A 20,191-nucleotide genomic window follows, 5' to 3' on the forward strand; every position below is an offset into this window, starting at 1 on the left:
TAATCCTGAGCTGCTAAAAGAAAAAAAGAAAGAAAAAACAAAACTAAGTCTCTGAGGTGCTCTATTTCTGGCGTAATGTTGCGCTTGGAGAAGGTACCAATGGGTGTTTCTCATGGTGGGGGGAAATCTGTCCCCTTACCGTGCATAGGTGCTCCTCCACGATGCCATGGCAGCATCTTCCCCAGCGTCTGCTCAACAAGTGGCCAAATCCCCACAGGGGGTTGGTGAACCCTCGTGTCTTGCCAGCCCTTGATCTCCTCCATTTCTCTGGTTGTCCAAGACGGGGACTTTCTGCTGCTCTGATAGTGCACGTGCAAAGCCTGTGTGCTGGTGGTGTATGGTCTCCAGTAAGGATGGGGTTGAAGGAGGCACGGCTGCTTGCCGTGTTGTGCTTGCTCCAGGGATTGCCCACCATCTGGCAGCACCCAGGTTTTCAAGCCATCACCTTTAATGACGTGCCTGCTACTCCTTGGATGCATATCACAGACCACAAAGGTCTGAGCCAGCAATCCCTGGAGTAAAAGGTCTTTGGAGAAGTGCTACAGGGCCTGACCCACAACAGTGTGCCCACCAGTCCTGTCCGTCATTAAGGCAGCCTGCATCTCTCTGTTGAGGGAGGTTGTAGACAGATCAGAGGGCTGCTGTGGTTTCTGTGATATTGCTTGTGAATCCAAAGCAGTCACAAAACTCGCAGACCGCACTAGGTTCTGCCACCATGAATGGTGATACTTTTTCCAGGTGGTATTTGGTATCTGCCGGGCTAGATACCACCTACCTTCCCAAAGGAGAAGGTGGGACCTGTGGCCTTCTATGAGAGGGCGAGTTCAATGCAGCACTGAAGACCTGATTCATTTGCCAGAGGGAGAGTGGATGATGCTCATCAAATTGTAGGAACCCGCCTCTTTTTTTTTCCTTTTTTTTTTTTTACACAACAGCTAAGAGCATGTGTGACCTCCTCTCGCTGTGTTCCAGCTTGTTGGACCTTGGCACCAAGCAGTCGCATGAATCATGATGGTGATTTTGCCGTAAGGCAGTTCCTGTCGTTATTATCTCCTTGCTGTGTCGATAATGCTTTGGTGGCCATGGTCAGGATTTCCTCGCACTACAGAGCTTTCCTGAAGATCAGCTCTGCAAATGGTGGAGGAAGTAGCCGTTATGAGATTGCTCCTGGCTGCTGAGAACTGGGGAGCCAACTTCAAACGTACGTGCGACCTGACATGATCTGACGAGCACTGCGGCGGCTCCTCTTTCCCCTCGTCCGCTTCGTCAGTGCAGGCGGGTGGGAACTCCTTCTGCAAATACTCTGAGGGCTGAAGCAAGACCAAACCTGGTTATGGAAAATTGTCAGAGACCAGGACCCCTGGCAATGGAGATGGGGGGCAGTTGTCCTATGTCTTGCCTGAAATCATGAGGGCGTGGTGGGAACACTCATGGCCAGGGCGAAAATCAGGGTCTCACGCCCACCCCTTTGCAGTGCCACAGTGTTGGGACTCCACGCGCTACAGGGTCCTTTAGTTGAAAGGAAAACTATTTTTAGTTCAATTTATAAATGCTTAGGCAAACAGATTTGTTATTTAAACTCTTTTTTTTTTTTTTTTTTTTTTAACAAATGCCCTTGTTTGAAGGTAAAAGCAAGCAAGCTGCGAGTTCTTTCAGCCTTGGTACTATGCTGCTTTTCTCCTGGTGCTGGAGCAGCTTTCTGATCTCTGCGTACAGCATCTAGCTCCAGGATTTCGGTGGTGTTTCCAAGCAGCGTAGTTACGCAGGTAATAAATGATAATTACATGGGCTATGTTGACCTTGGTGGAGGGCAGGTGAACTGTAACAGACTTCCAAGATACAGCTCCTTTGCTGCTGTTCCTCATCTAGAAGAAGAAATAGTGCCCAGCTGCCCATGGCCAGTGAGGCCACGAAAATATATCGCAGATAGCTCCAAGGATTGCAAGTGTACATGAGGCTGGGAACCTGCCGCGTTAGAGGTGGAGTTCCTTGACTACTTCACCATCCTGCTGTTCTTGTCTGAAGTGGAAGCAGATTGCCTTGTTTGGCTTCATACTTGCCACATCGTTTCACGGTGCGATTTGCATACAAGACAGGACTTGAATTAATTCTGCCAGTCCTCAACTTCTGAGAGTTGTTGGTTCAGGAAGGGCAAGGCTGCGGTGCAGCAGCTGATGGCCGTGCTCTTCTTCTGGGAGGTCTAAGGTAGCTTTCCTGACATGAGGTTGGATCAAAAGAGAAGGTGTTTTGGGAGCGCAGAAGTCTTTCTCTGTGTGCTGCAGTGAAAATTGGTGATCTAGTGGTTGCCTAGAATGGTTTGCAGTTTAGGTGGAGTAACCCAGGCATCCTTCACAGGTGCTTTTCCAAAGGTACTTGATTATTTAGTGCCATTGCTATGCATGGCACAGGCAAATCAGATGTTCATGCCCTGGTGGAAGGACTGACTGTTCAGGAGCAGATGATAATGCAGCAGAGGATGGTTGGAAGTGAGTTGGATGGGGATGGGTAAGGGATGGGAGTGGGACTCGGTGAAGTTCCATTAGTCCACTGTCAAGTCTGGGCAAGTTGCTGCTCCTTGATGACAGCCGTCCTGTTTCTGGAGAAGTCAACAGCAAATCTTCATCTTCTGTGTCCAGGTTTCTAGTCTTTTACTCATCCGTTTTGTGCATATCTTCCAAGTCTTTCCTGTGCTGCCTGTTTGGAGTGGTTGCCTCTCTGTGCCAAGAGGGCTTTTGCTCTGCCAGAACTGCACACGTGCTCACAGCCACCGAGGTCCTAGCATGGGTAGATGCAATTGAAATAAAGTAAAAAATCTTGTATGAAAGGGCATGGAATGCAAAAATAAAAAGTCGTGCAGGTGACCTCCAGCCCTTTAGAAGCTCTTGGAAGATTCCCCATTGGGTGCTGCGCTTTGCTAGACGGGAGAGCATGGTGGTTTCGTGGATGTTGTGTTGCCACATGTCTCTTCTTCCCTTACGTGGCCACCAAAGGCTTTTCAGATCTTAACATGTGCAGAGAGCCACATCCAGGGGCCAGGCGCAAGGAGGCTTCTGCCCTGGAAGATGAGGACTGTGGTAGCTGGGGTTTCTGCTGGAGCTTTAAGGAGTCTCTCTGCGTTGGGAGCCATGTACAGTAGGAACAGTCATCAGCCTCATCTTACGTGCACCTCGTCTCACTGGTTAGGATCGTTTCCCCCATGGAAACCATCAAGAATTTCCGTTATTTCCTTTCCTGAGGCTTTGTTTGGGTGGGGATTTCTGGAAGGTATTTCACAGGCAGGTATAATTAAAGAAAGACATTCTTTGCCTGGAGGCTAGACAAGGTTTCTTTAAAACCAAGCCTTTAGCGTGGTGGCAAAACAGAAACCATTTGTTGCCTGGTCCGATGGAGGGGAGTTTGGGGAAAGAGGGGAGCTAATCAGCTGGGAATCATCCCAGTTAAACACCGCACACCGGGGTTAAGGCCCTTATCCAGCAAATCCTTGAAATATGTGCTTAATTTTAAGTCCCCCTGACTTCAATCTGTTTACTCTTGTGCTTAACTTTAAGCATGTGCCTAAGTGCTTGGCTGGCTTAGGGCCAAGGGAAATAGTAGACTTAGGAGCAGATTCGCATAAGGTAAAATGCTTTACTGGACTGAAGTCCCATGGGACAGCGGATGCTATAGCAGGTCTAGGATGATGGAGGGGGATGATGCTGCATATCCCAGCTCCGTCAAGTTATTCAGCGTCGGGTACCACAGACCTGGGGCTGGGCTCGCCTTACGGGGAGCATCCTAACAGTGTAGTCTCTGAACGGGTACCTTAATTTCAGTGTCTGTATTTCGCTGTTCTGAAGGTACTGGCCTCACCCGTAGCCTTGTGTATACCACAAACCCAGTCTTAGGAAAAAAAATATAATTTTTTCCTCTTAATTGAGAGAGAGGAACGTTTTAGTGGAGGAAAATAGCCTTGATTTTATCATCAGAATAAGGAAGGAGAGCAGATTATATGACTTGCCTAATAAATCTTCATAGGAATTTGCGTGGCTGCATTAACACTTATAACAAAAAGGACTCCTGTATTAACACAAGCTTTTATAATGGCTTTATCTTCTTCTTTTCTGTTCCAAGTTAATTCCTGAAAGCCTTCTTTTAATCCCCCTTTTGCTCATCCAGCCTGGACTTCTTAGAATGGCAAAGGTTTTTTTTTTTTTCTTTATTTTTAATCTATGAATGACAGCACTTAAAGCTAATAACTGTAGCCGTGGCATGCACGAAAATGAAAAGCCACCATCAGAAAACATGATCTGTGTTTTTTGAAAACACCACTACCAGGGGTTAAGGGAAATCTGCAGCTGGAACAAATACAGCGCTCATCTAACTTCCTCAATAACTCTGCTGGGGGAGCGGGCAGTTGCCAGACGAAGGAAGCGTGGTTAGCCATTGAGTCTTTGAATGCAGCTCCGTTTCCCCCTCAAACCCATGGAATTTATATTAACCTCCAGCTTTTCTTAGCTGGTGGGAATTTTTTTTTATTAATTTTTTTTTTTTTTTGCATGAGGAAGAGCCTCACTTTTGTTGCTTCGGTTTGTCGGAGGAGTAGAGGAGACAGTTCTGCTCCTCACGTGGTGTTCTTGCTGGCAAAAGGCCATGGATGTTAAATGAATAATTTTTGGCATTGATAAGGAGAGAAAGGCTGAAGCTGCCAAGCACAGAGACGCAGGCGTCTGATGACTTGATTTCGGGAAGGGCAGGCTTGAGCCATCCCGGCTTGCCGGGTTGTCTCCGATCCCAGCAGAGACGCAGGCAGGAGGAAGGACTCCACGTCCTCTTGTACCTGGGTGTAGCTATATACAGCGGGCAAAGAGCAATATGCGAGGATGTCTAAAACTGCTTTCGGTAAGGTACTTGGCTACCTAATTTAAGCTATAGGTGGACCCTTAGGAGAGCTAGTAGCATAGGAGACCTCGTTTTGCATCCTGGGGCTGCCGTAGGGTCCCTGCGTGACTTCAGAGCCACTGTGAAGGCATAGCATCTGTAGGATGCTTATGGCCACGGTGCTGACGGTGGCGGGCAGGGGTGCTGGACAGAGAAAGGAGCTGGCTGAACGGACACGGGGGATGTGCTGGTTGCCAGAATTCCCGGCTCTCTTTGGTAGTGAGCAGTTTGACAGCTGCTTCCAAGTTGTTCGTAAGGCAGTGCATCTGCTCAGGGCTGCCTGCAGTTTTCCCGTCGTGTCCTTTTCTGCTCAGCAGTCGTACCGCTCTCAGTGAGCGCTATCTCAGATCTTTCTCAGCTTTTGGAGTTCAGTACTGCCCTTCACACATCCACAATCCTGCCAGCAAGAAGGGCACCAAGGAAAGGAGAAAGGAGCTAAAAAAGCTCTAGTGAGGAGGGGCAATGTGACCCGAGACATCCCAGTAAGCAATATCTTTGGTGCTGGTCGCTTGGCACATGAAACTATCCAGGAGTTGGGTTGGTTTGTTGAGTTTTGTTGCTGGTTCTTCTTTGTTCCCACTTGGTTCTGATGAAACACCTGAAGGCGCATCACATCTTGGCCAATGTGAAATGAATTATAGGGGTTTCACCCAGCTCCTGGCAGTCATCACAGAAGCAGCCATAACTTATGCTTTCACTGGCAGGAAAGCTGATGTTTGAACAATGCCTGGAGAACGTGCACTTTCTCTGTATCTTTGGAGCTGTCATCATTGATTTTCAGCATTTCCAAGACACGGGAAGAGCGGATACAGCCGTCTTGCTGCCTGTCGTGTAGCAGCTTTTGGATAAAAAGCAGTTTTTCAGGACTTTTTTTTGGTGGAAATGCCAGATCCATTTCCAAGTGTCACATTTGGAGATTGCTGTAAAGCAGCAACAAACTTGCTTTTTTTATTCTTCCTCAGTTTACTGTTCAAAGTAGTCCATGGCTCCCAGAGGTCTGCAAAGCACCAGTGAAAAAACACCGGTATAATTAATATATGATGTGATATGATTGATATTCTGTGGCAAGTGCATAATGTTTTCTGTGCTCATCCCTGCATTAAAACTTATTACAGCAGAAGGAATCTTAGTCCTCGATGCATAAAAAGAAAATCCTGGGAGGGAGCAGATGGACACTCAAGAAGCAGTTTCTTCCATCCAGGTACAAACTGCCAGTAACCTGGCAAGGAGAAAGTCAAGCCCTTGTGTTGCACAGCCCACACTCCTGCAAAGGAATGGGACTTTTCAAAGGGAAGAATGAGGCTTTTATAGGATTAAATTGGCATTTGCACATCGGGGTATTTTCCGAGCTAGGGTGGCTGTGACATGGGATCCTTGCTTGCTCTCTCCGGGCTGAGCTAGACTAAGCAGAGACTTCAGAAAGGAGAAAAAACATTTCTTTGTGGTATAGTCCCGGGGAGAGTACATTGGCTGTGTCTTCAGCCAACTGCAAACAGGAATATCTGTTGTGTGAAAATGTTTCTAGCACAATACGAGGGGCTTGAAGAAGGAAAGGATAGTGATATTCTGCACAGTGTGCTTCAGCCTTGAAGGTCTACGAGAAAGATCCGCTGGTAGACCAAGAGGGGCTGCCACCACCACAACCCTGTTAAAGTTGATGGCAAAATTCCCTTTTGCTTCAGTGGTGCAGTGTATGGATCACAGCGATATGGATCATGGCAAATAATGCTCGTTGACTTATTAACTATTGCCTGCAATCTTAGGGTATTGTGAAACTTCATGCACTTGGAAGGCCTCCAACGGGAAGTGCCAAGGGCTGAGCGGTGAGAAAGTTCTCCTAGCACCTCTGGATCTACCCACGTTGAAAGAAAAGAGAAGCCACCTCTTGTTTGTAAGGTTACGAAGTTATCACTCTGCAAATAAGGAGTTTCATCCCTGTTGGACTGTCCCAACTCCTGGGATCTAGCATGAGCTGGAGCTCCTATGGGCTGAAACCCCAGTCCACCCAAGAGGAGAAGACTTGTGGGGGCCTGGTTCTGGGGGACTGCACAAATGCACATGGAAAACATGCAGTCTTTTGGTAATAATAAGGGTGAAAAGAAATATACTTGGATACAGCCCTTACCTTCTGCTGAGAGCGATGCTGAGATTCGAGGTGAGCACACCCAGCCAGAGGAGGCTGTACTGATGCTGCGGATTGCACAGAGGTTCAACAGACTCTCCAGCTTAGAGGATGACCTGGGTTCTGGTCCTAAACTCTCTGGTGTCCTATGGGGTCTGTTTAGAGGTCACCTTAAAAATTCATCAGGGAGGTCCCTATTCTGCCTGCAGGTCTCTTCCTCGCGTCACCATCCACCACAATGGCACGAAATGGGGGGTGTTGAGGGTGGACGGTGAATGAAGGGTGGTAAGCTTTGAAGGGGACAAGAGATGGGGAAAACCAGACTGGGGAACATGAAAAATATAGAGGAAAAGTATATTTTAAAGAAATGTGAGGTCCCAGAGGGACTGAAATAGCTCAAGTTACAAATATTCCCATAGCAACTTCATAATACCCTAAGTCCCAGCTAAAGCAATTCCTCCCTCACCCCCAAACTAGCACAAGCCAAGGAAAATTTAGGAAAAGCTTTTCAGAGCAGTGCAGCTCTTTCTCAGAATGAGCTTGGGCTACCTGGGCAGACCTCAAACCAAATACCAGGTGTGGTGCCTCCTGGTTGCAAGTGTTGTGGGTGGTATTTATTCCCAATATTAGCTGAAAAAGGCTCCCTTTTCCAGGGAAAGCAAACCCAGGTCACCAATGCTATTTATTTTGATGATTCTTTAAATACTCTACATTTAAGGACTCAAAGCAATGGTGTGGTTATATCTATATTTACTGGATAAATGTATTTATTTATGGATGTGATGCTTTACTGCTGACAGTAAGGTTTGTTTTTAAGTCTGACCGGGGTAGAGGAAATACATACAAATAAACAATAAACCTAAACAACACTAAAATAACATCAGTTAAAACAATTAGAGTTACTTCCACTTGCAAAGTATTGTTCCCATTTTGCTATAACATGGGAAAAAACTCCATTTCCTAAGTCAGCTTGTAACTGATTCTGGATTTGCGGATTCTTGTAACAAAAGGGGATTTCTTTTGTCTGTTATTTATACTCTTCCTATGGCACCGCGTGTCCGTGTCGGTGTGTCTGGAGCACCCTGTTTCAGTGCAGCAGCGTTTCCAGCTTGTCCCCGTCTCGGTGGCTCAGCCAGGGCTTGGTGGCACTGGTTGGGCATTTCTTCCTGCCCGTTCTGGTTGCACTGATGTGCACGTGTGTGTTTGCAGAGGCAGTTCCTCCTAGGAGACTTTGTCCTGGATTTTAAAGTTTTATTATCTCTGAATTATGTATAATTCAGGAGCTTAGGGGCCGAGAGTTAAAAATAGACCCCGGAAAACTCACTGTCAGTAATCAGCAGAAGGCATTGAGGAAGGTTCAGGGTATGTTTCACTTGGGATGCTTTGCCTAATTATTCAAATGCTTTAATTGCATTTGCATCCTTCACCCCGCACGGGGAGTTTCATGCTGGGTTGTTCTGCCATTCTGTGTGTCTTTTGTTTCATCCCAGAGCTGGCTGCAGAGGGATGAGGTGGGACAGCTTAGCTGCCACCAAGTATTTAATGCCACCAAGTATTTAATGCCATTTTAAATGCTGTCTTCCCTCTAGCTGGGTGTCTGCTGCCTGCCAGGAGTTGACAGCAAATGCCAAGGAGAGGTGGTGGGAAGATAAGGGTCTAAATGATACTTTTTTGTGTCTGAGACTGTATGTGTAGAGTCTGTAATTCATTAAAACACCCACCATTTTGTGAGAGGGGACATATAAACCAGCATCAATACTCAGCAAGTGGAAATCCAGGAGGTTGCATCCTTGAGGCAACGTGGGAGGGCAGACCCCTATAGAGAATAGCACCAGTGTTTTTAATGATACCTAGAGAGTGGTGTTTAGTTGTGACGGTCACCGTCACAGCCATCGCTCCTCTGTGCTCCCACTCTTTCTTTGGGAAAAGAGTCTCTTCCAAGGTGCTCATCACCGAGGCACGCGTGCTGCAGCTACGCGTTCAGCCTTTGCTGGCAATGTATGATTTATGTTGTGCTCCCCAAAGATGCAGTTAATCAGGAAATCCTCCAAACTGGGACATCTCCCAAGAAACAACTTCCTATGCCTCCCATTTGAGGCACATTGTGCCATGCCATGATTCATCAGGCAAGCACGTCCTACTGTCAAGGTTCCACAGAGCATCCCTCCTCCGCCGTGGGGCTTGTCGGATCAGCGGTGGCAAAGCCAGAGGAGTTTTGCTCCTCTTCCAGCTCTTGGGTGGCTGGAAACTAAGTCCTCTTTGCCAACCCTATAGTTTAATTTAGCCCTGGCTCCAATGATTGAGGTTGAAGAAAGCATCCTTGGAGGTGGCCAGGACCCATGTGTGCTGTGTTGTGGGTGAGGAGTGGTGGGAGAGCCACAACCGTGAAGTGCTGTAAGGATTTACCTGCCTTTTATCTTAGGTGAGGAGTATGTTGTAAAATCGTTGCACTTTCTATTCTATTGAAGTTGAGCACCAATTGATTCCTTATACAGAAGCAACTATTATTATAAGCACCTTCCAGGAAAAATGAATAGCTTGCAATTTGAAGGAACAGATTTATCACTGAAATTTTAAGAGAGGAAATCATTTCCAGGCGGCTTCCTGACATTGTTTGGTATTCTTCCATGGCTTCCAAAGCAGGTCAAGGCTTTGGTTTGTGCCTCAGCCCTCTCCTTTCAAGAGGTAAAAAATTCCCCTCATGTAAGAGAAGAGAATGGGTTGCAGGCCAGGACAGTGGGAGTTCCTGGAAGGGGAAGAGGCAACAGCAAGCAGGCTCCATGGAGATGGCTCTACTGGAAGTGCCCACGGGAGTTATTTGCGTTGACAAATGCTGGCTGGGGCTGGGTAGAGGTGATGGGGATGATGCTGGCGGGGAGGAAGCAGCACCTTTGCCACGTTTTTCATGTGCAATTGGATGGCTGGGATGGTTGTACTGGCACATTCAATCCCATAGGCATCAGGAGTGTGGGACCGGCACAGTAGCAGTTAAATATACCTGCAGCTCTGTGCTGTCCCAGACTTCCCTGCCATGGATAATCCATCCTATAGGCAGATGAAAGTCTTATCGCAGTGTGTTGCAAGTCGCTGGGTTGGTTTCTGCGGATCATTTCTGGAACCACAATATATTTTTTCACTCTCCCTCCAACCTCGGTATTTCTATTGTCACCTTTGCGCAGGCAGATGGGGCGTCTTTGGGGCTGCCACGAACCCAGCCACACCTCACCCTTCCCACCTCCCCAGAAAATAAATCCCACCCTGAACTTTGTGTGCAATAAAACTGAGTGAAACTCGCAGTGCCTACCACAGGCCTAATTAATAACCTGTTTGTTCAGTTCAGGCCTTCTGCAACCATTTGTTTAAGATAAGCAAGGGCGGAGATGTTTCTTGAGGGCACAAAAGGCTCTTGAGATAAAGCTCATGCGGACTGATCCTGCCTTATCGCCAGATCATTTCTTTTCCTTCTCTCATCACCCCAGCATTGTTTTTTTCCATCAGTCCAGTTGCTTTTCTCAACCTTCTGTTCACTCTCAGGGTTTCAGTGTCGCTTTTTCCCATTCAGGCATCTTCACCTGCTTGACCATCACGGGCTGGGAGCATTTCTGCTGCATGGGCAATGTCTACAGAAAAGGCTGAATGAGTGGGTATGAGTGAAGACAGTCACTTTGTGGGGCAAAGTTTCACATCTGACAGTCAGGCTATGTTAACCAAACATGAAGACCATGGGGACGAAGCAATGAACCCCAACCTCTCCTAGCAGCGTAGAATTTTACAGGTCTTTGTGAAACACCCATGAATTTGGTCACCCCAGGCAACAGTTGCACCTGAGAAGTGCAGAAGTGGAGGAGAAAGAGGGAGGGTGCAGGTTGGTCCCAAATAGGACCATCCCTTTTATAAGGCAGTTGTTGTCGGATGCTGAAGGAGTCCTTGGGGTTCGCTGCCTAAAGGTGGTCACAGAAGGACCAGCAGCAACAAAAACCCCTGCTTCCTTTCTGCTTATCTCCTTGTGATTTGCCATGTGATTGACCATCACCAGTAAAAGGCAAAGCTGGTGCCTTCCTCCAACTTCTTCAGCTGCTGCTGCTGCTGCAGAGAAGGTGTGAGAAAAGCAATAGCAAAGCTCCTGCTCATAGCAGGGTAGCTCTAAAACCAACCATTTCCCTCCTGTGGTCCTGCCCCACTTCCTTGTGTCCCTCCCAGGCCAGTACACTGCAGGTTACTGGGCTGAGATGTAGGGTGGGATGGCTCAGGAGAGGGATGTTGCTGGGGAGGGACAGGTATTGGTGGGGAGAGAGGCAGAAGCTCTTGGGTTGCTGCACATTGCCAACAAGATCTTGATAGCTTTTTATTTGTTCTTTCATTAAACTTTGATGTAAAGGGGTCTGGGGCAGCGGAGAAGCAGCTGCCGGCTTTCTGGATTCCCACGGGCAGGTGGATGGGGTTGAAGGTTGGGCAGACACCTTCATTAGGAAGGTGAAGCACAAAAAGAGTGCATGTGGGCATCAAACCTGCTCCCTTCTGCTGTCTGTCTGCAACAATTTTGGTAGATGACAGATTTCCCTTGACGTATGCTAGCTGGCCATATGAGAGTCACCTAAGCTTGCCAGACATCACCTTCCCTTCTCCCAGAGCTGCTTTCCCCGAAACATCTAAAAATTAATATGCACATCACAACATAGCTGATCTGTAGGGGACTGGCCTGAAGAGCAGGCCTGTCCTGAATGCCCCTTCTTTTCCAGAGCTATTGGCCTTTCTTGTTAGAGCATGCATGTTTATGATTTAAACTTGAGATACATGTACATGCATTAGGAATCCCGTGGGCTTCTCAGGTTCTGCTCCAAGCTTCCCACCATGTAAACCGCAGAGTGTTTAGCTCCAAAATGGAAAATGACCCCTATTAGCAATCCTTCCTGAGACCATGGGCTCCTTGTTCCTTGCTTTTCCCACACCCCTTGCTTCCAGAACTAACAGCACTGAAATGTTGGTTTGTTATGTTCTCCTCCAGCCACCTGAAAATAAATATCAGAATAAAACTGATGTGGGAGAGACCAAATGTGATTTTGCTGCCCACTGAGAAGTTGCAAACTTGCCTGTGAAAACCGTGAGCACCTGGGCTTAATGGTGTCTTCTGGCCCAAGCAGGAGCAAAACCCATCCCTCTTGTGTAGGTCTTCTTGTAGACCCATTGCGGAGCAGAAGGTGGTCTTCTGCCTTGCAAGTCATTTTCCTTTGTCTCTGTTCAGGGATTTCAGCTTCATAAAGAGCGTGTCCACTGAAAAATGGAAGAGCTGCGTTTCAGATCCATGTTGTCCTCAGCGAGCCAGCTCTATTGAAGGCACTTCCATTGCTATCCTGCATGACCCGTGGACGGGAGCAGCCTCCAGACAAACCCAAGAGCCATGTCATCAAGGCACTCACCATGCTCTTGGGTCTCTGGCCCGTTCCCACCCACCCAGCACCCTCGATCTTCTCCAGCCACTCTGCCCTTCTTGCATGTTGCTGATATTTCCTTTTACATCAGCTTGCTGCACAAAAAAGTGGACTTTTGTCCCTTCCAAATTTAGCTCTCTTAGGCACCAGAATAGACAAGAGTAGGGATCGGTGACTGGTTTTTTCCAAAACATTGTCTCATGACTAGGACTAAGGAAGGGAACTGCTCGGCTGGAGAAGGGAGATGCTTGACTTTCCTAATGGGGACACGAAGTTCTCTGTTCCGGCACAGGCAGTGTCCAGGAGTGCTGCTTGGATTAGGAGCCTTATTCTCATGTATTTAATCCATCTCTCACCCCAGTGCGGTCTGCTGCTGGTGGGCAGAGGTCTGAGGAAGCACAGAGATGCTCTGCAAAGAGGACATGCAGCAACACACCACCATACATATGGTTTCTAGTTGGAAAGAGCAGAAAGGCAGCTCCTGAGACTTTAATGAAGGCTTCGCATTGAGGAGATTGGTGCCTTAGGTCCTTGTGTTCTGCAGAGATAGTTTCATTTTTCCAGGGTAATGGTATTTGCACATGTGTCTGCAGTGCAGCTTAAATTCGTAAAAATACCCCAAGCTTTAGCCTGCTGTGGTAGTACAACATTTGGAAACAGCCTCACTGAGTATTGTACTATTTTTAGTCTGATTTCCTAAACTAGCACGGCTGATGTGATTGGGCTGTGTGCGTCTGCTCCCTCCCTTCCTTTTCTCATTCACTTTGGTACCCGTTAGCCAATTTCAAGCAAATTTTCAAAGGAACAGAGATCTTGGAGATATTAAGCTCCTCCTATGCCTTCAGTGAAAATAAGTGATTGGGAAAATAAGTGATGAGGAAGACTCAAACCACAGCCCTCAGTAATGAAGAAGGTTCAGTATGATTCTAAGCTAGTACACATCAAAGATGTCTAATACTTCCAAGACTCCTTGACAATGAGGTGTTTGGCTGCAGGAAAAGCCCAAGTCTGACCTGGTTAACTAGGTGATAACCCAACCACAGCCCCAGGAGAGCAGGTTGCCAGCTTTCCCTACTCCTAAACTACCTCCTCTTAGTCAAAGATGGGCTATGTTTGAGTACTGAGATAAGATCTAGGGAGCATGAGGAGACTTATTCCTGGTGCTGGGTGCAGGGACATGAGCAGAGGACCACAGAACGATGTGCGTCGCTGAGCAGATCCTCTCTGGATGAGCAGATCTGCAAGAAGGCTAAAGCAACTTCATGTAATGATGGCCCCTGTACCGTTGCTATGAGAAATCATGTAGGATGCTCTGGCTGGTGTGGCACCTCTGGGTGTTAAGGGTGTTTTAGTGGGAGGGAAGGATAATTTGGTCACCAAGAGTGGGTACTACTCTTGAACATGCTTTCTAATGCATGTGCTAAACCATAATCATGGTGCATCTGATTTTCTCTGGAAGAGTTAAAAGTGAAGAAGAAAGTTAAAAGGGAAGCTACCTTCTCAGGAAGCATGCTTCAAGACTGCAGCCAAAGCAAGGTTCAAATGGGGACGTGCAAGGTTCAAATGGGGACGTGCAAGCCAGCAGCAGGACTTACCCAAGGGCTTGGTGAGTTCTTCATTGCTTGAAGTCTCGAAGAGCGCAGGTCTCCAAAGTAGAAGGCTCCAGCTGCTGTGGGAGCTGTAGGGTTGCCACAGTAGCAGTTTCTCCAGGCTCTTTGCAGATGGCCAGGATGGATGGTCACAGTAAACCCTGTTGGTCTTGGACTTGGGGATGTCTTCTCTGGTCTGCAAGCCTAAATTCATTACCATCCCCAGCAACCTTTCTCCTCTGTTACATTTTCCACCAGAGGACCTCAAAATATCATTGTCTCAGTAATCGCTACTAAAATTAACCGTCATTTTTAAGGCTCTTCACGCAGAGAGAAAGGGCCTTTTTTTTTAAGTTGGTGTGTTATGTTGTCATGCCAGTGTGACAAAGCGGCTGCTCGATGAGACGCATTCCCACCCAGCCCTTGCCCTTGCCCAGGCTGCTCCTTCATGGCCCCTCACACATGGTGATTCACCAGCAGTGGCTGGAGCTCCAAGGCTAAGGTAGATTGTGATGAAAATAAAAGAAGCGACTTTTACAGGGCTTTTATTGCCAGCCAGGGAGGTACAATACTGCATAAATAAAATTCATTACGGTTATGACAGCTCTGTGGTCCCTGGAAAATAAATAATACTTTGCACTTACATAGCGCCTTTCATCCAGGAACCTCAGAGCTCTTTGCTCACATTAACGAAGCCTCACGATGTCCATAGTAGGATGGTAAATACAGCATCCCCCTTATCAGATGAACATACCAAGTCAGTAAGTCGGGACCTTCAGTGGAGAGAGGACGAGACAGCAGCTTGAGTTACACACAGCCCTTCCACTGACGTGACCAGGGCAAATTATTTAGTGTCCTGGTCATCTCAGTTGTTTCCAGTAGGTGGATGCCACCCGTCCCTGCCCCAGGGGTGGCATGGGTTGACTAGCTCACAGTGGGCAAGCACAGCAAGATGTACGTGACAAAGTTGTCAGCTTGCTAAAGGCATGGGGGCACAGCCCCAACAGACCAGCTCGCTGTGGCTCAGTTTCCTTACTCCAGTATCCTCAAAATGCTGCTGAGCATCGTCCCCTTACAGACATTTTTACAGCAGAGTTTTAGATAAATAAATAAACCTGAAGGAAACAACCCAGTGAAAGCGGATGGTTTAGGTGCACCGGTATCAGTAGTGTTGTGTGTGAAGTGGATGAATTCCCTGTAGATGGTGTATATTGGGATCCATCCATACGTGGTGCAGTTATGCGCTCCGTGTGCTTTCTCCCATACAGAAATTGCAGATAACATCATTCCCTGCTCATTGCAATGGCCCTGAGAGGGTACAACAAGTCTGTGGATTTCCAGACCTGCTTCGATAGGGTCTGAGATGTTGTAAGGATGTTTCGATGGGAACTGTTTCTTTTGTCATGCTCACATGTTGGCTGTACAGCTCTGTCTCATTCTGACTCCTTCCATATTAATGCCTCCTGTATCTTGGAGTTGATCGCTGCTTTTCCCTCTGTTTTACAGGGTTACCATCCGTTGCCTCATGAAGCTGAAATCGCACACACCAAAAAGCTGTTCAGAAGGAGGAGAAACGACCGGAGGTAGGTGAAACCTCTTTAATGTTTTTTTTAATCTTTTCTTCTTCATTGCACATCTTCCCCCACTGTCTCATGGAGTGTCTTTGGACAATACTGCTGTTTAGCAGCTGCCAGCGTTGGGTTAATGCATAAACCCTTATTTGAGCACTAATGTCCTGAAAATGCAGAGTCTGTCCATCCATCCCCCTGGTTTGTCTTTTAAATCTAGGGAATGTCCTGTATTGCTCCAGGAGTATCTTAAGGACCTCCTCTTCCCCTTATACTTATTCCAGCATAGCCAGATCTCCCCACTTGTATTAGAAGAGGCAGCTGGCAGGGTATTATCTCTAAAAGCTTTGAGTCCTTGCGACTTGCTTCCTCTTTTTCTACTGAAAAGCAAAATTTGCTGACTTTCAGGGTCGCCTGCAAAGTGGGTATGGTTGAGAGGGGTTTGCGGCAAGCATCGGATGCCTGTCTGCGTGAAGGAGGGGATGTGCTAAATAGGCAGCTGAGTTCCCGTGGCATTGGTGATTTCAATCCATTGAGTTAATTTAATTGGGTCAATTGGATATTTAATTGTGTAAATTGCATATTTAATTATATGAGGGCATCTAGAGTCCTTGATAGGAATCGTGACTATGGTTAAATGTGAAAATAAGCGGGGAATAAGGGAGTTAGTTGTACATGCAGCTTTATTTCTGCTGGCATGTTCTGCTGTGGATAAGACAACACAACCAGGGCAATAAAGCATTTCTAAAATGGGGACTTTGCAAGGTTAATGTTATTTAACAGGAGAAAAAGTGGCCAATGTTTTCTTCTAGAGTGATCTGAAATCTGTGTCTGAGCTGTGATGCCTCACGGGGGGATTTTGGGGGGAGTCCTTTAGACACCTGTAAGAGTTGTTGGAGTATGTCCTCAAATCTCCCCATCACTTCTCGACTTGTGATCAGCCATGATGTAGTTAATTCTGTGCTTGGTTTGGTTTTCCCAAATCTTACTGAGGGACCAAAAAACAGCTGAACGGAGTTTGCTCAGGCACCCTAGAAACATTCTTCTGTGGGCCGGGCAGCTCATCAGCAGCAAACGCCGTTTTCTCTCCTCTTTGGGGCTCCCTCCTTTTTTCCTGTACGTAATTTAAAAGACAATTTCGTCTTGTGATTTAGGAAAAAAAAAAGGGCTTGTTTCAGCTGGGTTGCAGCCCTGTGATCGCTGAAACATGGTTAAAACCAAGCTGAAGTCTGCTTGTCTTGCAAGAGAGAGCTGGGTAGGCTTTCTTGCAGTGGTGGGCTGGACTCACTGAGAAATGCAGTGGAGACTGGTGCAACCTGCTCCCATCCTGGCTCACTGAGCGGGTCTTCCTCTGCCATCCGAAGACTGCACGATGCTGTGGGAGAGGAGACTTGCAGAGCCAAGGGGTCTCCTGCCTGAAGCCCCATGCCCAAAGCTGCACTGGACCAGAGCCATGGAACTGCGTGTTGGTTCTTCCCTCCCAAGCGAAAAACCAGCCGGTCCAAGGGATCACGCCAGACGTGTATTTCTATTTCTTTTTCCTTCTGGTCCCTTCAGATAAACCATCAGCAGACAGAAGCATTCAGCCCCACAGGGCATCTCTGTCTCCCACACAGATGGCAAGGAGAGATAGCAAAAGAAACTGCCTTGGGCTGGGGTTGGAAGATTGCGGGGTGAGATACAGCCCAGACCACGTAGCACTGGGATAATATCCCAGGAGGAGAGATGGAAACCTTAAAACCCAGTTGATATCGCATCATGCGGGAGGAGACATGGGACCGTTTCAGCCCTAAGTGGTCATGAATGAAATAAAATGGAAAGAGCAGAGGGGATGCAGTCCTGCCCAAGTCCTGCATGGACAGCCATGGTGGTGTCCAAGCTTAGACAGAAAAACATACTTATTTTAATTGCAAAAAAGCTAAGAAGCCCAGGTTGAGGGAGTGGAGTGAAACAACAGTCTCTTAAATAATTGTTTAAGCTGAAAAGGCACAGTCCCATCGCCTAGACTTCAGCTGGGGACCTCAGCAGCCCCCCTCTCCCTGTGCCACATGGTTTGATGCTGGGGGTTTTCAGGGTCCCCTTGCCTCTGCGGTGCGTTTGGGACTAGGAGGGGAGTTTTAGTCCTTCTAGTGCCACTTGAGATGTCCCCAGAGAGCACTCGCTCCTTAAAATTGATTTCTAGCAGTAAGTGAGGCCTCAGAATGGTTATTTTATGAGAAAAATGTGGTAGAAATAGGGGAGAAAAAAAAGTAGAAATAGGGGGGAAAAAGGGAATAGGAAAAAAAACCCACACTGTATTGGAGCACATACAGGTTACAAAGCTGTTCGCGCTTTATTGCAGTGCTATTATCTTAATGTCCCAGGCATCATTCTGGGGGAGAAAGGCTTCATTTCAGAGCTGGTGGAGCCACGCAGGTGGTATAAACAACCCTCAGGATGAGATTTTATGGCCAGAAAAACAGTTGGGAGTTACGGGCTTTTTGTTTTAAACCTCATCTGGATACGAAGAGACTCAAAATTGCAAGACCGTGGATGGGGCATCGGAGGCAGTGAGGCTTGGGAGAGGCTGAGCAGGGCCATTTGGTGGTGCGTGGGTTGGGAGGGAGGTTAGGAAGCAGCTCTGGATGCCTGGAGCCAAGGGAAGAAGAGCTCATTTCTTAGAAAGGGGTAGGTAGCAGCCAAGGATGGGAGCAGGGCTGACGTGCAATGGATTTGCAAGAAGAAAAGAGATTGTCCTGCTCTGTTGGTTAGAAGCAGGTGTGGCCCCAAAGCCCTGGCACAGTTGGGTCTGGTTTTTATCAGGCAGCTTTTCCCCTTCTCCTGAAGGTGGTGAGCAATTGGCACTAAGCAGCACCCCACACCCCACGGGCAATGCCTGTCCACGGTGCACCGGCTCTCCCTGCCCAGGACCCGTCTCGTCCAAGAAAGGGGACACATCCCAGGTGACCATGGTAGGCATCCTCCTGCCATGTGCAGGAGTCACCGCTCGCAAGCAGACCTCCAGCTTGGGTTGAGGAGTCAACCCCCAGGCTGACCTCTGCACGATGCACAGGTCCAGCTGGCCTTGCCTGGTTGTAGCTGACCTTCAGGTTGGCTGGTACTTTATATAACAAAGCTATTATAAAAGAGCTGATAAAACACATTGGTACCCAGAAATCTGCCTATTTTTTTCCAGCTGGTCTTATAAATGATACTGGCTCCCCCGCAGAGCATGTGCAGGCTCCTCTCCCCTCCCTGATGGTGACATTCAGAAGGGGCCACATCTTGGGACAGCAAAGCACCTTTTGTTTCTCATGCAAAACGACGCTGACGTCCGGCTGTGCTGTAAATAGCACCCATCCCCGCTTCCTTCCCGTCACCTTTCCTCGGGAAATGCTGTCACCGCATTGCGGAGGAGTGCAGCTCACCTACCCTGAGGTCTCTGCCGTGCACCTTTCACTCCCGTGGGGAGAAACAACCCTATGGGCATGCAACCATAGCTCTCTCCTTGCATATATGATATGTTTTTACATTCCACGAGTCATTTTTCCATGGGATGCGTGCTTCATTTGTTACATAAGATAGATATTGGAAGAGCGAATTAGAGGTGTCATTAAAACAGGCTTTGACTTTCCCAGTTAAGGACCACTGTGGGTCTGTTGGGTGCATTTTTGGTAACAGCGATCAACATCAGAGCTGCATCTGGTGGAGGGTTTGGTTGCACAAGGTGTTGTAAAAGCCTACAGGAGGTGGTGAGGTCCTTGCTGCAAAGAGCTTATGATCAGAGCAGGAGACCAGGGAGAGGTATCACCCTCCCCACCTCACCCTGCAGAAATCCCGCACCCGGTGTTTTCTCTGTCGGTTTAGAGACACGAGGTGTAACTGCCACCTCCTGATGAGGGTGATAGAGGGCATCACTGCTTGATGGGATCATTGAAGGAGAGGAGCAGAGGCAAGTTTTTTCATAGATGTCCATGTGAGCAAGTGTTACACACCAATGAGGGTTTTATTGTCCCAAACGCTAATCTGCTGTTTGCTGCCACACAAGACCCACCCTACCTAGATATCACCAAAGGCAACTTGTTTTGACGTCCCATAGGCAACCACCTCTGGGGAAGGAGGGACTTTCCCTGGGTGGTGGCAGGACCTCTGCTGCCCTTCTCTACTGCAAGCAGTCGAGAGAAAAAAATACTCTGGGTTATGGGGCACAACGGACCCATTTCTCAAGTCCTCTCCTCTGACCTTTCCCAACCCAATGCCTCTCTACTAGTGGAGCACAAGCTGTGCTGCGATGTGGTCTCTTTGGTCAGATGGGCTCTGAGTTTGGCCCCTTGTTTTTCAAAAAGTTCCTGAAAAAGCTATTTCTTAAGTTTCCATCGAAGCATTGCAAGTCAGCTTGTTGCTGCACAGGGTTTCTCCAGTTCCCATGGCATCCTGGTATGATGTGTTTTGGGATGGAGGGTCTGGCCGGCACAACCCCGTGGCCCAGAAATGCACGCACAGAGACTTGCACCAGCCTTGTAGGAGTGATAAGAAATGTTGCCCAGCTTAGACAGGATTTACAAGGAATATATGGACTTGCAATGG

General features: G+C 47.8%; 1 protein-coding gene across 5 annotated transcripts in view; it reads left to right on the forward strand.

Moving 5' to 3' along the window:
* CTIF (cap binding complex dependent translation initiation factor) overlaps positions 1-20,191 on the forward strand; it is a 143,658-nt gene that overhangs the window by 62,921 nt on the left and 60,546 nt on the right. For all 5 annotated transcript variants that reach the window (XM_030004352.2, XM_030004351.2, XM_030004353.2 and 2 more), the window contains one exon: positions 15,564-15,640. In XM_030004352.2, the coding sequence (XP_029860212.1) occupies positions 15,564-15,640 (77 nt within the window). The remainder of the gene's footprint in view (positions 1-15,563; positions 15,641-20,191) is intronic.

Source organism: Aquila chrysaetos, chromosome Z, assembly GCF_900496995.4.
Source record: "Aquila chrysaetos chrysaetos chromosome Z, bAquChr1.4, whole genome shotgun sequence".
NCBI lineage: Eukaryota > Metazoa > Chordata > Aves > Accipitriformes > Accipitridae > Aquila > Aquila chrysaetos.